This window comes from Durio zibethinus, chromosome 24 (genome assembly GCF_047325235.1).
Source record: "Durio zibethinus cultivar Kanyao isolate XHJ-2024 chromosome 24, ASM4732523v1, whole genome shotgun sequence".
In the NCBI taxonomy this organism is placed as follows: domain Eukaryota; kingdom Viridiplantae; phylum Streptophyta; class Magnoliopsida; order Malvales; family Malvaceae; genus Durio; species Durio zibethinus.
This window is the reverse complement of record NC_143185.1, coordinates 14,306,850-14,319,895: the sequence shown is the minus strand read 5'-3', so window position 1 is coordinate 14,319,895 and position 13,046 is coordinate 14,306,850. Positions and strand designations below refer to the sequence as shown.

At 31.1% G+C, this 13,046-nt stretch overlaps 1 protein-coding gene and 1 pseudogene across 1 annotated transcript; one reads left to right on the top strand and one right to left on the bottom strand.

Moving 5' to 3' along the window:
- Positions 1-6,881: 6,881 nt before the first annotated feature.
- On the bottom strand, positions 6,882-8,488 carry LOC111316090 (uncharacterized; annotated as a pseudogene).
- A 1,574-nt stretch (positions 8,489-10,062) lies between these two features.
- Positions 10,063-13,000, top strand: LOC111316089 (carbamoyl phosphate synthase small chain, chloroplastic-like). Its single transcript, XM_022918104.2, has 10 exons — positions 10,063-10,310; positions 10,413-10,545; positions 10,840-10,928; positions 11,014-11,074; positions 11,173-11,240; positions 11,377-11,505; positions 11,598-11,707; positions 11,799-12,146; positions 12,498-12,663; positions 12,778-13,000. The coding sequence occupies exons 1-10, from the start codon at positions 10,169-10,171 to the stop codon at positions 12,825-12,827; spliced, it is 1,296 nt and encodes a 431-aa protein (XP_022773839.2). The 5' UTR covers positions 10,063-10,168; the 3' UTR covers positions 12,828-13,000.
- Positions 13,001-13,046: the final 46 nt, after the last annotated feature.

Here is a 13,046-nt window from a genome sequence, read left to right as displayed (position 1 = left end):
TAAGATGTATGAAATCGAAAATGCTGCTAAAGATCAAAGAAAAAGTGAAAAAAAATTTGAAGCAAATTTTCCTAAAGTAGTTAAATATCTAGAATGGGTGACTAATATAGTTCCCAATCCCTAAAATAGATGAAAAAGTTCAAATGTGTGTGGATTACCAAGACTTGAATAAGGCAGGCTCGAATGATAACTTTTCATTACCTCACATTGACATTCTGGTGGACAATAGGGTGAAACATTCCATATTCTTATTAATGGATGACTTTTCAAAATACAATCAAATTAAAATGGCCTCTACTGATATGGAGAAAACTACTTTTGTGATGATGTAAGGTATATTTTGCTACGAGGTCATACTTATCAGATGAAAAAATGTTAGAGCCACTTATCAAAGAGCAATAATGACCCTTTTTTCGCGATATGATGCACAAAAAGATAAAAATGTATGTAGATGATATGATTATGAAGTCTCATGAAAGGGAAAACTATATAGTCAATCTTAAAAAGTTATTTGAAAAGTTGCGAAAGTTTTAACTCAAATTGAACTTGACTAAATGCACATTTAAGGTCAAATTAGGAAAGTTGTTAGGATTCATGGTCAGTGAAAGAGGAATAAAGGTGGATTCTGACAAAATACTAGCCATTCAAAACTTGTCTCCTTCACAAACATAAAAAAAAAGTTAAAAGGTTTTTTAGGAAGATTGAACTACATTTCTTACTTTATCTTTCAACTCACTTCCAAGTGTAGTCTTACTTTTAAGATGCTCAGAAAACATGACCTTGGTAAATGGAATGAAGAATGTCAGTGTGCCTTTGAAAAAATCAAGGAATATTTATCGAACTTGCTAATTTTGGTGCCACTTGTCATAAGAAGACCTTTGATTCTATATCTAACAATGTATGATAATTCTATGGGATGTGTATTACGACATCGATATGAAACAAGCAAGAAAGAGCAAGCCATTTACTACTTAAGCAAGAAGTTCACTGATTACAAATCTAAGTATTCTCAGCTGCAAATAAAATGTTATGCATTAGCTTGGATAACCCACAGACTTAGGCAGTATATGTTGTATCACACAACTTGGCTAATAGTAAAACTAGATCCTTTCAAATACATTTTTGAGAAACCATATTTGTCAAGAGGAATAACAAGATGGCAGGTCATGCTTTCTGAATATGACATTATTCAATCAAAGGGAGTGCAATTGTAGAATTTCTCTTAAATTGTGCTACTGTTGACTATGAACCCATGAAATTGACTTTTTTATGAAGACTTGATGATTGTCTTTCAAGTGAAAGAGGTTGAACCAGAGGGAAAACCATGGAGAATGTTTTTTATGGAGCTTCGAATGCCTTATGGCATAAAATTTGGGCAATTTTAATTTCTCTGAAAGGAAATTACTATCCAAGCATAGCAAGGCTGGATTTTAATTGCAGTAATAATGTGGCAGAATACGAAATATGCATCATAAGTTTGCAAATGGCAATTGGAAAAAAGATTGGAGTATTAGAAGTCTATGGAGACTCAACGTTAGTAACCTATCAGTTACAAAGTGAATAGGAAACTAAAGACTCAAAGTTGGTCCAATACTAGATGTACATTGTCGAATTAATCAAGTAGTTTAAAGATGTTCAATTCTAATATATCCTTTTAAAAAAAAATTAAATTGTTGATGCATTGGCAATATTAGCAGCAATGTTCAAGCTAAATGCAAATGTAGAGATTTGACCCATCAAATTGAACATATATGAGTCATCGACACACTACTCGAGAGTTGAAGAAGAGATGGATGGACGGCCTTGGTTTTATGACATTATGCAATATGTCAAACATTGACAATATCCGAAGCATGCATCAGAGAACAACAAAATAATCATTCGAAGATTGGCAATGGGATTTTTTCTCGATAGAGAGATTTTATATAAAAAATGTCAAGATCAAATGTTACTCAGATGTGTAGATATTGAGGAGCCAAAGAGAATATTACAAGTGCATGAAGGGATTTGTGGAACTCACGTAAATGGTTACATGATGGCCGGACAAGTTATAAGAACAAGCTATTACCGGTTGACAATGAAGAATGATTGTATTAGTTATGCTAAGAAGTGCCATAAATGCCAAATTTATTCAAATAAAATACTCGCTACTCCAACCACCATGGCCATTTTCTATGTGGGGGATGGGTGTAATTGGGCCTATCACCCCAAAAGCTTCAAATAGGTATCGATTTATTTTTGTAGTGATCGACTACTTCACAAAATGGATGGAGGTAGCTTTTTATGCTAATGTGACACAAATAGTGGTATGCAAGTTCATAAAAATGAGATAGTGTGTCGTTATGAGCTTTCGAAAAGGATAATTTTCGATAATGCTTGCAACTTGAACAACAAAATGTTTAAAAAAATTTGTGTTCAGTTTAAGATCAAACACCACAACTTAGCATCATATCGCTCAAAGATGAATGAGGTAGTGGAAGCTGCAAATAAAAGCATCAAGAAGATAATATAAAAAATGGTTGACACCTAAAAGGATTGGCATGAAAAGTTACCATTTACACTGTACGCTTACAAAACTTTAGTCTGCACTTTTACGGGAGCCACCCCATTTTTATTGGTAGATGGGATAGAGGTTGTGCTACCAATTAAGGTAGAAGTCTTTTCATTAATAATCTTGATGAAGGTAAAATTAAAAAAAGCTAACTGGGTTCAAAGTTGTTATAAACAATTGAATCTTATCAAAGAGAAAATATCAACAACTCTTTGCCACGATTAAATGTACCAAAAAAGGATGATGCAAACACATGATAAAAGAGTTTGATCTAAGCAATTCCATGAAAAAGAGTTGGTTTTGAAGAAATCCTTCCGATCCAACATAACAATCGAAAAAAATGGATACCTAATTGGGAGCGTCCATATGTAGTAAAGAAAGCCTTATTGGGTGGGACATTAATTTTGACAGAAATGGATGGTGATGAATTATCGAATCCAATCAACTCAGATGCTATGAATTTGCATTAAAAAAAAAGAAAAAAAAATAAGAACTCAAATAAAAATTGGTGGTTTGGGTTTAATGGGGATACCTAAGTCGAAAACTCGAAAATACAACTTAGGCACATGAGGGTGTCAACATCAATCAAAGATTATGTCACGCTGGGACAAAGTTCGATCTAATGTGTTTTGAAACTTAAGAATGTTAAATGGCAAGATTTTCAAAATAGGAATTTTGGATAAATGTCTAAAGTTTTTGAATGTTGGTTATTTCGAAATTGATTGTCCCCTTCCTAACATCTTGCCTAGTAATTTGCTCTTAAATGCCCAATTATGTAGACCTTTCACAAAATCTACTTGTATATCTTTTTGTAATGAATATCTCTTTTTTTTGGCTTACCTTACTCTTTATTATGTTGTTTTCTCAAACAAATAAAAGAAACATTGATGCACTATATTTAAAATTGAAATCACGAAAGGTTTGACTTGACAATACTTGCACTATATTGAAAAGAAATTTAAGGGTAACATAAAAGAATGAACAAAATGAGAATAGAAGAAAATTTAGGAAAAAACTGATACTCCATGGGTTTGAAAGAATGAATCTTTGATTATTCAACGATCAAGATTTTGAGTGGCCAATTCGAAAGTTAAATGTTGGAAAGTTAAAAAAGAAAAAAAAAAGTTAAAAAAAAAAGATGATTTTGAGAGCCTTGTTACCACAACTGAAAATGCATGGTGCATAATCTGCAAATTCCATTCATATTTGATTTTTAAAATTGTTAAGCATTTAATGAGAAGCTTTCCAATCAGATTTTTAAAGTTGTTGAATCTTTGATTAGAAGAGTTTGCTAATCAAATTTTTAACGTTGTTGAACCTTTGATTAAAGAATCTTTTCAGCTTCATTTTTAAAGTTATCAAGCTTTTGATGAGAAGAGCTTTTCAGTTTCATTTTTAAAATTGTCAAGCCTTTAATAAGAAGAGCCTTTCAGTTTCATTTTTAAAGTTGTTAAGCATTTGATGAAAGAAGCTTTACAATTTAATTTTTAAAGTTATCAAGCCTTCAGTGAGAAGAGTCTTCCAGTTTAATTTTTAAAGTTGTCAAACCTTTAATGAGATGAGCTTTTCATTGTTTGATTTTTAAAGTTGTCAAACATCTAATAAGATGAGCAAAAAAAAAAAAAAAAAAAGCAAAAATGAAAAACAAAACAAAACAATTTTTTTTTCTTTTGACTTTGGACGAAATTGTTATATTTGTCTTTGCATATTCTTAATTCTCAGTAATATGCAAACAAAGGATAACTTTACATCCGATTTTGTCTGAATTATTGAAAACGAGCCTCAATTTCAATTGAATGAATATTAGGCCCAAAATCAAAGCCCAAACTAAAGCCAATGTAATAGGCTCATATTTTTCATTTTGTGTACTTATTTGGCTTCTATTTTAATTTATGTTTTTTCAATTTATCAAAATAGATAAAAAAAATTAAAATTAAATTAATTAAAAAAAAACCCCATGATTGTGGGTGCCATGCACGACACTAAATCCCTGTAGCACTAATAAGCCCCATTTTGGCAGCCACCCTACCCTTGCCTGTACCCACTTCCTCTTTTACCCATGGCAAGTAAAACCAAGCCTTCAACAAACCTAGTTTAGACTAAAATGAAAAACCAAGAAACCACGACAACCGCGCTAACAATATGAAAGCCACTGACGACACCTTAAACCCCGCAAAAAAATTCAAAAATCCTAAGATTTCGTTTTCCTTCCCTGCTCTATAAATTTATAGCTTAAACACACCAAAAAAGAATGAAGCAAAATCTTTGCCAAAAATTCAAAAAAATAAAAGAAAAACCTTTTCCAATCTAAAAAAAAAAATCCCTTAAAACGGGGAGCCAATGCTAGCAAAAACAAACAAAAAAATAGTAAACCAATAAAAGGAAAAAAGGTTTCCATCCAAAACTACAAAGGTCAATTTAAGCTTTTAAAGGATTTTTCTCGTGAAAGAGAGGCTAAATCGACGTTCAAAAGGTTACAAAGAGCAAAGAGTTTTTTTTTAAGATTTTTTTTAGCCACCGACGTGACTACCGGTAACCGGAGACAACGACGGTGAGCGCCAGTGCTCCACCATTTTTTGGAAAAGGCTTGGGAAATTTTTGTGAGCTCTAAGTTTTTTTTTTTTTTTTTTTGGTAAAAAGGGGAAAAATTATTTGAAAAAAAAAGTTGGTTTTTATTATTGAAAAAATGGTTAGAATTGAAACGACATTGTTTGAGAATGGGAGGATTCGCGTAAACCCAAAGACCCAACCCAAAATCATGTAACTTGACCTGAAGACTTTGCAATTGACCCGCTTTAACCGATCTGATCTAATTGATATTGAACCGAATTTAAATCGGCTTGAACTGTAAAAAATCGTCCTAAATCGTTGAATCACTTGTAAATTGCCCTAAATTGTTGATCAATCTGATCCAAAATTTTTTTATTTTTAAAGTTTATTTTATTTTATTTTTTTACCAATTTTATTATTATTATTATTATTATTATTATTATATTTTCCAATATTTTCATGTTTTGAAATATTTTTTTATATAAAAATAGAGTTTAAATTTTTTATAATTTTAAGTTTTATTACAAAATAAAATTAAAAATACAAAATTTTCCTTAAAAATAAAAACAAAAAAAATGAAAGAGTAATAAATAAAATAATAATAAAAAATTTCCTTCTTTTTTCATAAAATAAAAAATTTTAATTAGAATTAATAATAAAAATGAAGAAAAAAATTTTATCAGATGATAAAAATTTAAGAAAATCTGCATAATGATTCATACGAAATCTCTAGGTGAAATTTTTTTTTTAAATGCTATCAACGTATTAAATTTTTCAGTACAACTAATATTCCCTTTTCTTCTACTTAAAAAATAATAATAAATAAATAATAAATAATAAAAATGCAAAAATTAATAAATAAATTTTTCCAAAAACAATGTATGTGTTTTAAAAAAAAGGTTACTAGTAAATAAAGAAAAAAAAAAAGAAAAGAAAACTTTTATTAGATGATGAGATTCTAAGGAAATTCGCATTGTGATTCTTACGAAATTTTTAGGTGAAAAAATATTTTTTTAAAATACTATCAATGTATTGGAGTATTTATAAAAAATTTCAATACAATAAAAATTTTTATTTTTTTCAAAAACAAAATTATAAGAAATATAATAAAAAATTCAATAAACATTTTTTAAAAAGGGATGAATCAAACATAGACACTAATGTTAGATCATTTGCATCGCCTATATAAGAGTCTCATAGGATAAGATTTTAAAAAAATTCAAATAGTGATTCTAAGAAAACCTTAAGTGAGAAAAATTATTTCGATGTTACCAACGTACCGAAACACTTTTAGAGTTTTTTCGATAATAGGATTCTAACTCATTTTTCTTAAATAAAATGGATTAATCTTTAAATAAAATAAAATAAAATATAAAAACAAGGAAAAATGGTGAAATAATAAAAGTGAAAATAAAAATAAATTAATAAAAATGGTCAAGGAAATTATTTTATAAATATCAAAATTAAGATTATTTTGTCAAAATTAAATGAAACCACATAATTAATTAGTACTATTTTTTAATAGGCACTTTGAGAATGCTAAGACTAAAAATTTAGACAACCCAAACTATTTTTGCAGACTAAAAAATTATCTTTTTAATAAATTTTACTTAATTTTAAGATTTTGTTAAAATGATAAGTTTTTATAAGTGACCAATCACACCTAGCAAAAAAAAGATTGATGACAACTCCATTTGTTTTTAAATTCGTCTAACAATTCCACAACTGTTATAACACACAACAAATATGAAAAAAAAAAAAAAGAAAAGAACAAAAGAGATGTTCAAAATTTTCCCAAATTGGAAATCAGATTGAACAACAAGATGCCAATACTACCAAAATTTAGGGATGCCAATGTGGTGGATTTTAAAGATCAATAACAGGGTGCCCTCCTTGGAACTCAGCTAAAGCAGGAAACACTTTTTGAGTAACATAACTTGACAATGGATATTGTTATATTTGGCAATTCAAGAACTAGTGATCCAACAGTGTACTTTTTCAAGTAAACATTGTCGAAACAAATGTTTCAAACAAAGCTATCAAGTAATGGAACATCTTTGATTTTTCAAAATCAGTCACAAATAGTATCCTTCCAGCCTTGGGATGCCATACAAGCAGGCCCTTTCTTTCACAAATTTATGTTTGAATGGTAGCAAGTAAAAAAATCAACCAGCCACATATCACTTCTACCTATAATAAATCAATTACAAGTTAGAGGTTATTCAATTTTAGTGTTTTCAAAAGAACTCTGTATGTTATCAGCTTACTATTTAATTGAAATGAAATTGCCCAACCATTCTGATCCAAACACAAAATGGGTTAACTGATATCAAGAAAACACAACTCACTCATATTTTCATTTTAACTGAATTACATTCAATCCAAAAAAGAACTTGCATGCACAGTCACTCAAAAATAAAATTTTTAATCACAAAAAACTGCCTTTACTCTAAAACAAATAGCAACTCATCAAGAACCCAATTCATATAATTTTAAAATTAAAACACTTTGAACAGCCAAAAGAAATTACCTTCAACCTAAACTTTACCTAAGCTTCTGTTTCGCATAACTCTCTTAGCCGCTTCCTTAACCTTTTCAATATACCGTTCAATAGGCGGAGTCAAAGTCGCCATAAACCAATTTACTAGAAATGGTGTCAAATCCGGTATCAAAGCCGCCTCCTTAAGATTCTCCGGCAGAGCCTCAATCGCCTTTTTTTTTCAATCTCAACAAACTAGTCTCAGCCGCCTGCCTTGCCCTATGCTTCCTCATCAAAACCCGATTATACTCCTTAGCCAATCTCCGTCCAGCCTCCACTGTCAGATCGTATTTAGGTATCTTATCAGCATCAACAAGGCCCAATGTAATCAAATCCAGCCCAGGTGTTCCCATTATCATAGGCTCATCAGGAACCCCCATCGCTTTTCTTCCTCCTTTCTTTAAAATCTCCATTTCCCTTTGCCCTTCCTTGTTTATTAATCCCAATTTTTCCCGTTTGGCTTCGCGGGCTCTCTCCTTGGGTGAGAGGTAACGGACCGGTGTGGGTGCATTGAGGCATTGCTCGTAAAGTCTTTGCTTTTCATAGGGGATACGGCCACTTTTAGGGAGAAAATCATCGATAGGAGGGCCGACTTTGCCTTTTTTTTTTAGTGGAGATTTTGGAGCGTTTTAAAGGTTGGCCAGCTTTGAGTTTGGATTTGCCTTTGGCGATTCCGCTGACGGTGCAGCGTTGGAGGAGCTGGTGACTCAGTGTTGTTAGAGGTTTTGGGTTTTTAACGATTCGGATCATGGTGTTTCCGCCTGGGGTTTAAAGGGTCTATCAGAGAAACTGAAGAAATTGTGTTTAAGATAATGAAAGAATTGGGGTTTTGGGTTTATCAGAAAAACACTGAGTTAATGAAACCTGGTTTGAACCTGAATAGACCAATGGACCATATTATTGTTATGGCCTATATTGGGTTTTTAGGGCCCATTAATCTTGTAAAATATTTTCATTTTGGAAATGTTCACTATTGAAATCAACGAATGCCCCAATCCTGGTTCTCACCCAAGAACACCAATTACGGTCTATTCCGCATTTCTTGGAATAGGGTCATTATTTTTATATTAAAAATGAAAATCATATATTCTTGTTGATCCAGATCCAAATGATAAAAAGTTTTATTTTTTTTAAGTAAAATTTCAGTTTTGAATTTTGTAAATGAAAAAAATAAACACTAGAGAACTTGTCTCTCATACCAGGAAAAAAAAAAAAAAAGGAAAATCACAAATAAGATTCGGAAGAAGGAAAGAGGCTGCTGATGAAGCCCCAACCCATTTGATTTTCCAATCTCTCTCCAAAAATCGACCAAAATCTTTTGTATGAGCAGTCACACTCTTCAGAACTGCCATTGTTCAACTGTCTTTAGCCGAAACAAGGCAGAGGGGGGATTTTTCAAACCCTCTAATACGTATTGATACAATGTGCATATAATTTATAAGTGTTTCTTTTATAAATTAAAAATGGCCCTCCTCTTAAAAAATAAAAAGTTGGTTATAAACGTTTAAAATTTTGAGATTTTAGTTTCAAAATTCATTATAAGTGGATTTATTTTAATTTTGTATTAGATTTATTAATTATATTCTAATTTTTTGATTAGTTTCTTTATTTGATTATTTAATTATAATTATACTTATAATTTCAAAAAAAAAAACTTTTAAGATAAAAAATTTAGTTCTCAAATTTCAATTAATTTGTAAATAGTATTAATATTTATAATTTAATTCTTATTAAAAAATTAAAAAAATAAATATATTTATTAAATATGACACATTAAAAAGTTAAAATTATTTAAAGAAATTTAACCAAAAACAAGTGAGATTAATATAACACAAAGAGATACAAATTTTATTCCCTAAGACCTTGAACCTAACACTAAATCTTACTCCTTAAAAACTTAATCTAGCACCAGGTCATTATAGTCATTGTAAAAAAGGTGTATTCTTTTTTTTTTAGAGAGTGAATTAGAATGAAGGTACAAAAGATGATTAAAACTTCTTTCGTAATAAAACCATTGATCACTGTATTTTTTTTTATTTTAAAACTATTAATCGTAAATTACAAGTTCTTTTTAATTTTAAATATGAAAAAAAATTATGAATATTTATTGAAAAAAAAAAAACTTAATCTTGTTAATTACATTAAGAGAAAATTTACTAAAATTTTTTAGTCTAATAAATTTTTTTTTATAAAAGATTGTTATGCATAGTTTTAAATAAAATTATCTGAGTTTCTTTTATTTTAAATAGTTATATAATTTTTAATTTTTAACACTTAAATTTTATATATATCTTAATTATGATTATATTATAAAAATATTATATTTTACTTAAATTTTTTATAATTTTTTATAAAATATATTATATATTAACCGAAAAATTTTAAATTATAATTGTTATTTAATTTCGTCCCTTAACTTGAAATATTGGATCCGTCGTTCACCGAAGCCCGAAAGAAGGTTTATTATTAGTAGCTTTGTAACTCACACCGAATAAAACTCTACAAGAAACACCATTTTCAGATTAAAAATGGGCATGAAAGCAATGGATTTTTCACTCAGAATCGATCCATCTTTTTGCTTTGCCCAAAACCCACCAAAACCTTCCTCCAAACTTAGATTTCTCACTGTTAGATGTTCCTTCACTCTTTCCTCTGACGGTGCCGCCACTGGTAAACTCTTTTTTCACTTCTTCCTTCTAAATTTTGTCTCTCTTTTTTTCCTTTATAGTTTTGAAAAAATGTGGAAAAATCTTTGGTGGTGGGTGGTTTTAGGGTTGGTGGAGAGGCCATGGAAGTTAGCGGATGCTAGGCTGGTTCTTGAAGATGGTTCCATTTGGAGGGCCAAATCTTTTGGTGCCTCTGGAACCCAAGTCGGCGAAGTGGTTTTCAACACTTCTTTAACAGGGTAAGATGACATAGTCTTTTGAATTTTAGTTTCTCTTTATAATTTAGACTAAATTAAAGAAATTCCTACTTGTTGATGCGTAATTGTTGAGTATTGAACAAAGGAATTTTAGTTTCCTTGTTGTTTTTAAAGATTGTTTTAGGATTGTCATTTCTTTTGCAGTGAAGTTGTAGAACTTTATATCTGTTATGTCTTTGTTTAGACACTTCTCCATAGAGTGTGGACTTTGGGAAAATGAAGTTTATTATCTGTATGCATTGTCTAATGCATGGCCAAAATATAATTGTTGTGCAGGTATCAGGAAATTCTAACAGACCCTAGTTATGCTGGTCAGTTTGTCCTGATGACCAATCCACATATTGGCAATACTGGAGTAAATTTTGGTAAGTGAATTTTACCTTCTAAATCATTGCAATTCTGACTTGTTGAAAACTATATATGATCTGATGTTGATGCCTACCCCATTAGATGATGAAGAATCGAGGCAGTGCTTTCTTGCTGGTCTGGTGATCAGAAGTCTAAGTATTAAGTAACTTTTCTCCTTTTAATTTCTTAGATATGCAATTTACAGCTTTGGCACAAAAAGTTTACTCATTTGTTTATCAAATTTTAATTAAATATTTGCAGTACTTCAAATTGGAGATGTGTGGAAACCCTCGGTGACTATTTAGCAGAAAGAAATATTATGGGAATCTGTAAGTTGTATATATGGCACTTGATATCTAGTTAGTAAAATGCTTAACTTTAGATGACACGCTGATGATAAATTTGTTCATTCTTTGGCCGTAACTTTTGGCATCCTTTGAACTTGATGCTTTCCTAAAATGTCAGATGATGTTGACACACGTGCAATCACCCGCAGATTGAGGCAAGATGGCAGTCTTATTGGGGTTTTAAGCACAGAACTATCTAGAAGTGATGAAGAACTTTTGGAAATGTCACATTCATGGGACATTGTAGGTAAGAATAGCCATATCTATTTTAAAAGTCATGAGCATTTTTAAAGGGATAAAATTAGTTATATCCCTATTGTTCTCTTATTTATTTTGCAGGTATTGATTTAATAAGTGGCGTTACCTGCAATGCCCCTTATGAGTGGGTTGATAAAACAAAATCAGAATGGGACTTCAACTCCAATGGAAGAGATCCAGAGACTTATAGAGTTAGTTATATTTTTGAAAGTTTAAGTCGGAGCTTTTAGATCCTTGCTTTGTGTCTGCTCTTACACTTCTCCATTTCCTTTTAAATTGAAGGTTATTGCCTATGATTTTGGGATCAAGCATAATATACTTCGACGCTTAGCATCTTATGGCTGTAAAATCACTGTTGTCCCATCCACATGGTCTGCAGCTGAAGCCCTTAAGCTAAAGCCAGATGGAGTTCTTTTCAGCAATGGTCCAGGAGATCCATCTGCAGTTCCTTATGCTGTTGAAACAGTCAAGGAAATTCTGGGAAAAGTTCCTGTTTTTGGAATTTGCATGGGCCATCAGTTACTAGGGCAGGCTTTGGGTGGTAAAACCTTTAAGATGAAGTTTGGCCACCACGGAGGAAATCATCCTGTTCGCAACCTTCGGAATGGTCATGTTGAGATTAGTGCTCAGGTTTGTTTAAGTAGCCAAATTGTTTCCATTGAATAATTAGTTTATAGATACAGCCCTTGTTTGCAAGTATAGTGTTATCGGCATGGATTTAAATTTTACTATGGAATGAACCAACCTCACTCCACCAACCCTCAGCCTCCACAAAACACACACACACACAAAAGAAATAAATAAGTTCTGACATATTCGCTGTATACTGTGGATCTTGTTCATGTATTGATTGACAATGTTATTGATTGCAGTATTTATAAGTTTGGATGTACTTGTGCTAGGTTATTCAGCTCAGATGTGTTTAAAGTTGCACTATATCTTTTGGGTTGTGTTTTCACCTTAGAATTTATGATTTGGCAGAATCATAACTACGCAGTTGATCCTGCATCACTTCCTGAGGGTGTAGAAGTGACTCATGTTAATCTTAATGATGGAAGCTGTGCTGGTCTAGCGTATCCTGCTTTAAACATTATGTCTCTTCAATACCATCCTGAAGCATCCCCAGGACCTCATGATTCAGATTGTGGTATGAATTTCTTTCCTACACCTAATCTTGACAAATTGATTTTAGTCTTTTTAGAGAATTCTATGTTTGTTAAAAAGACTTTTTTGCTCAAATCAAAGTTATTTCTTGCTACAGCTTTTAGAGAATTCATAGAGCTTATGAAGTCGACAAAACAAGATGCTTGAAGGAATCTGTAATATCTGATGGTTCAAAGTTTTGGGTATTTTAAATGGGATTTCTTCTCAGCTATGGTTTGGTCGATATTTGCTTTATCTGGAGAGAAGTAAGGAATGCTTTATGTCACAACAACTAATGAAATAATTTAGATAATTTGTATGTCTTCTATGTTTGAACAGTACTTCATGGGTTATAGAAAGATGAACACTATAATTCATAATATAACA

Bases quoted from the DNA above. Each gene is read 5' to 3' on its own strand.
- LOC111316089 (XM_022918104.2), top strand. From the start codon at position 10,169: ATGGGCATGAAAGCAATGGATTTTTCACTCAGAATCGATCCATCTTTT. The intron at 10,311-10,412 runs GTAAACTCTTTT...GGGTGGTTTTAG, and splicing joins CTCTGACGGTGCCGCCACTG to GGTTGGTGGAGAGGCCATGG. The intron at 12,147-12,497 runs GTTTGTTTAAGT...ATGATTTGGCAG, and splicing joins ATGTTGAGATTAGTGCTCAG to AATCATAACTACGCAGTTGA.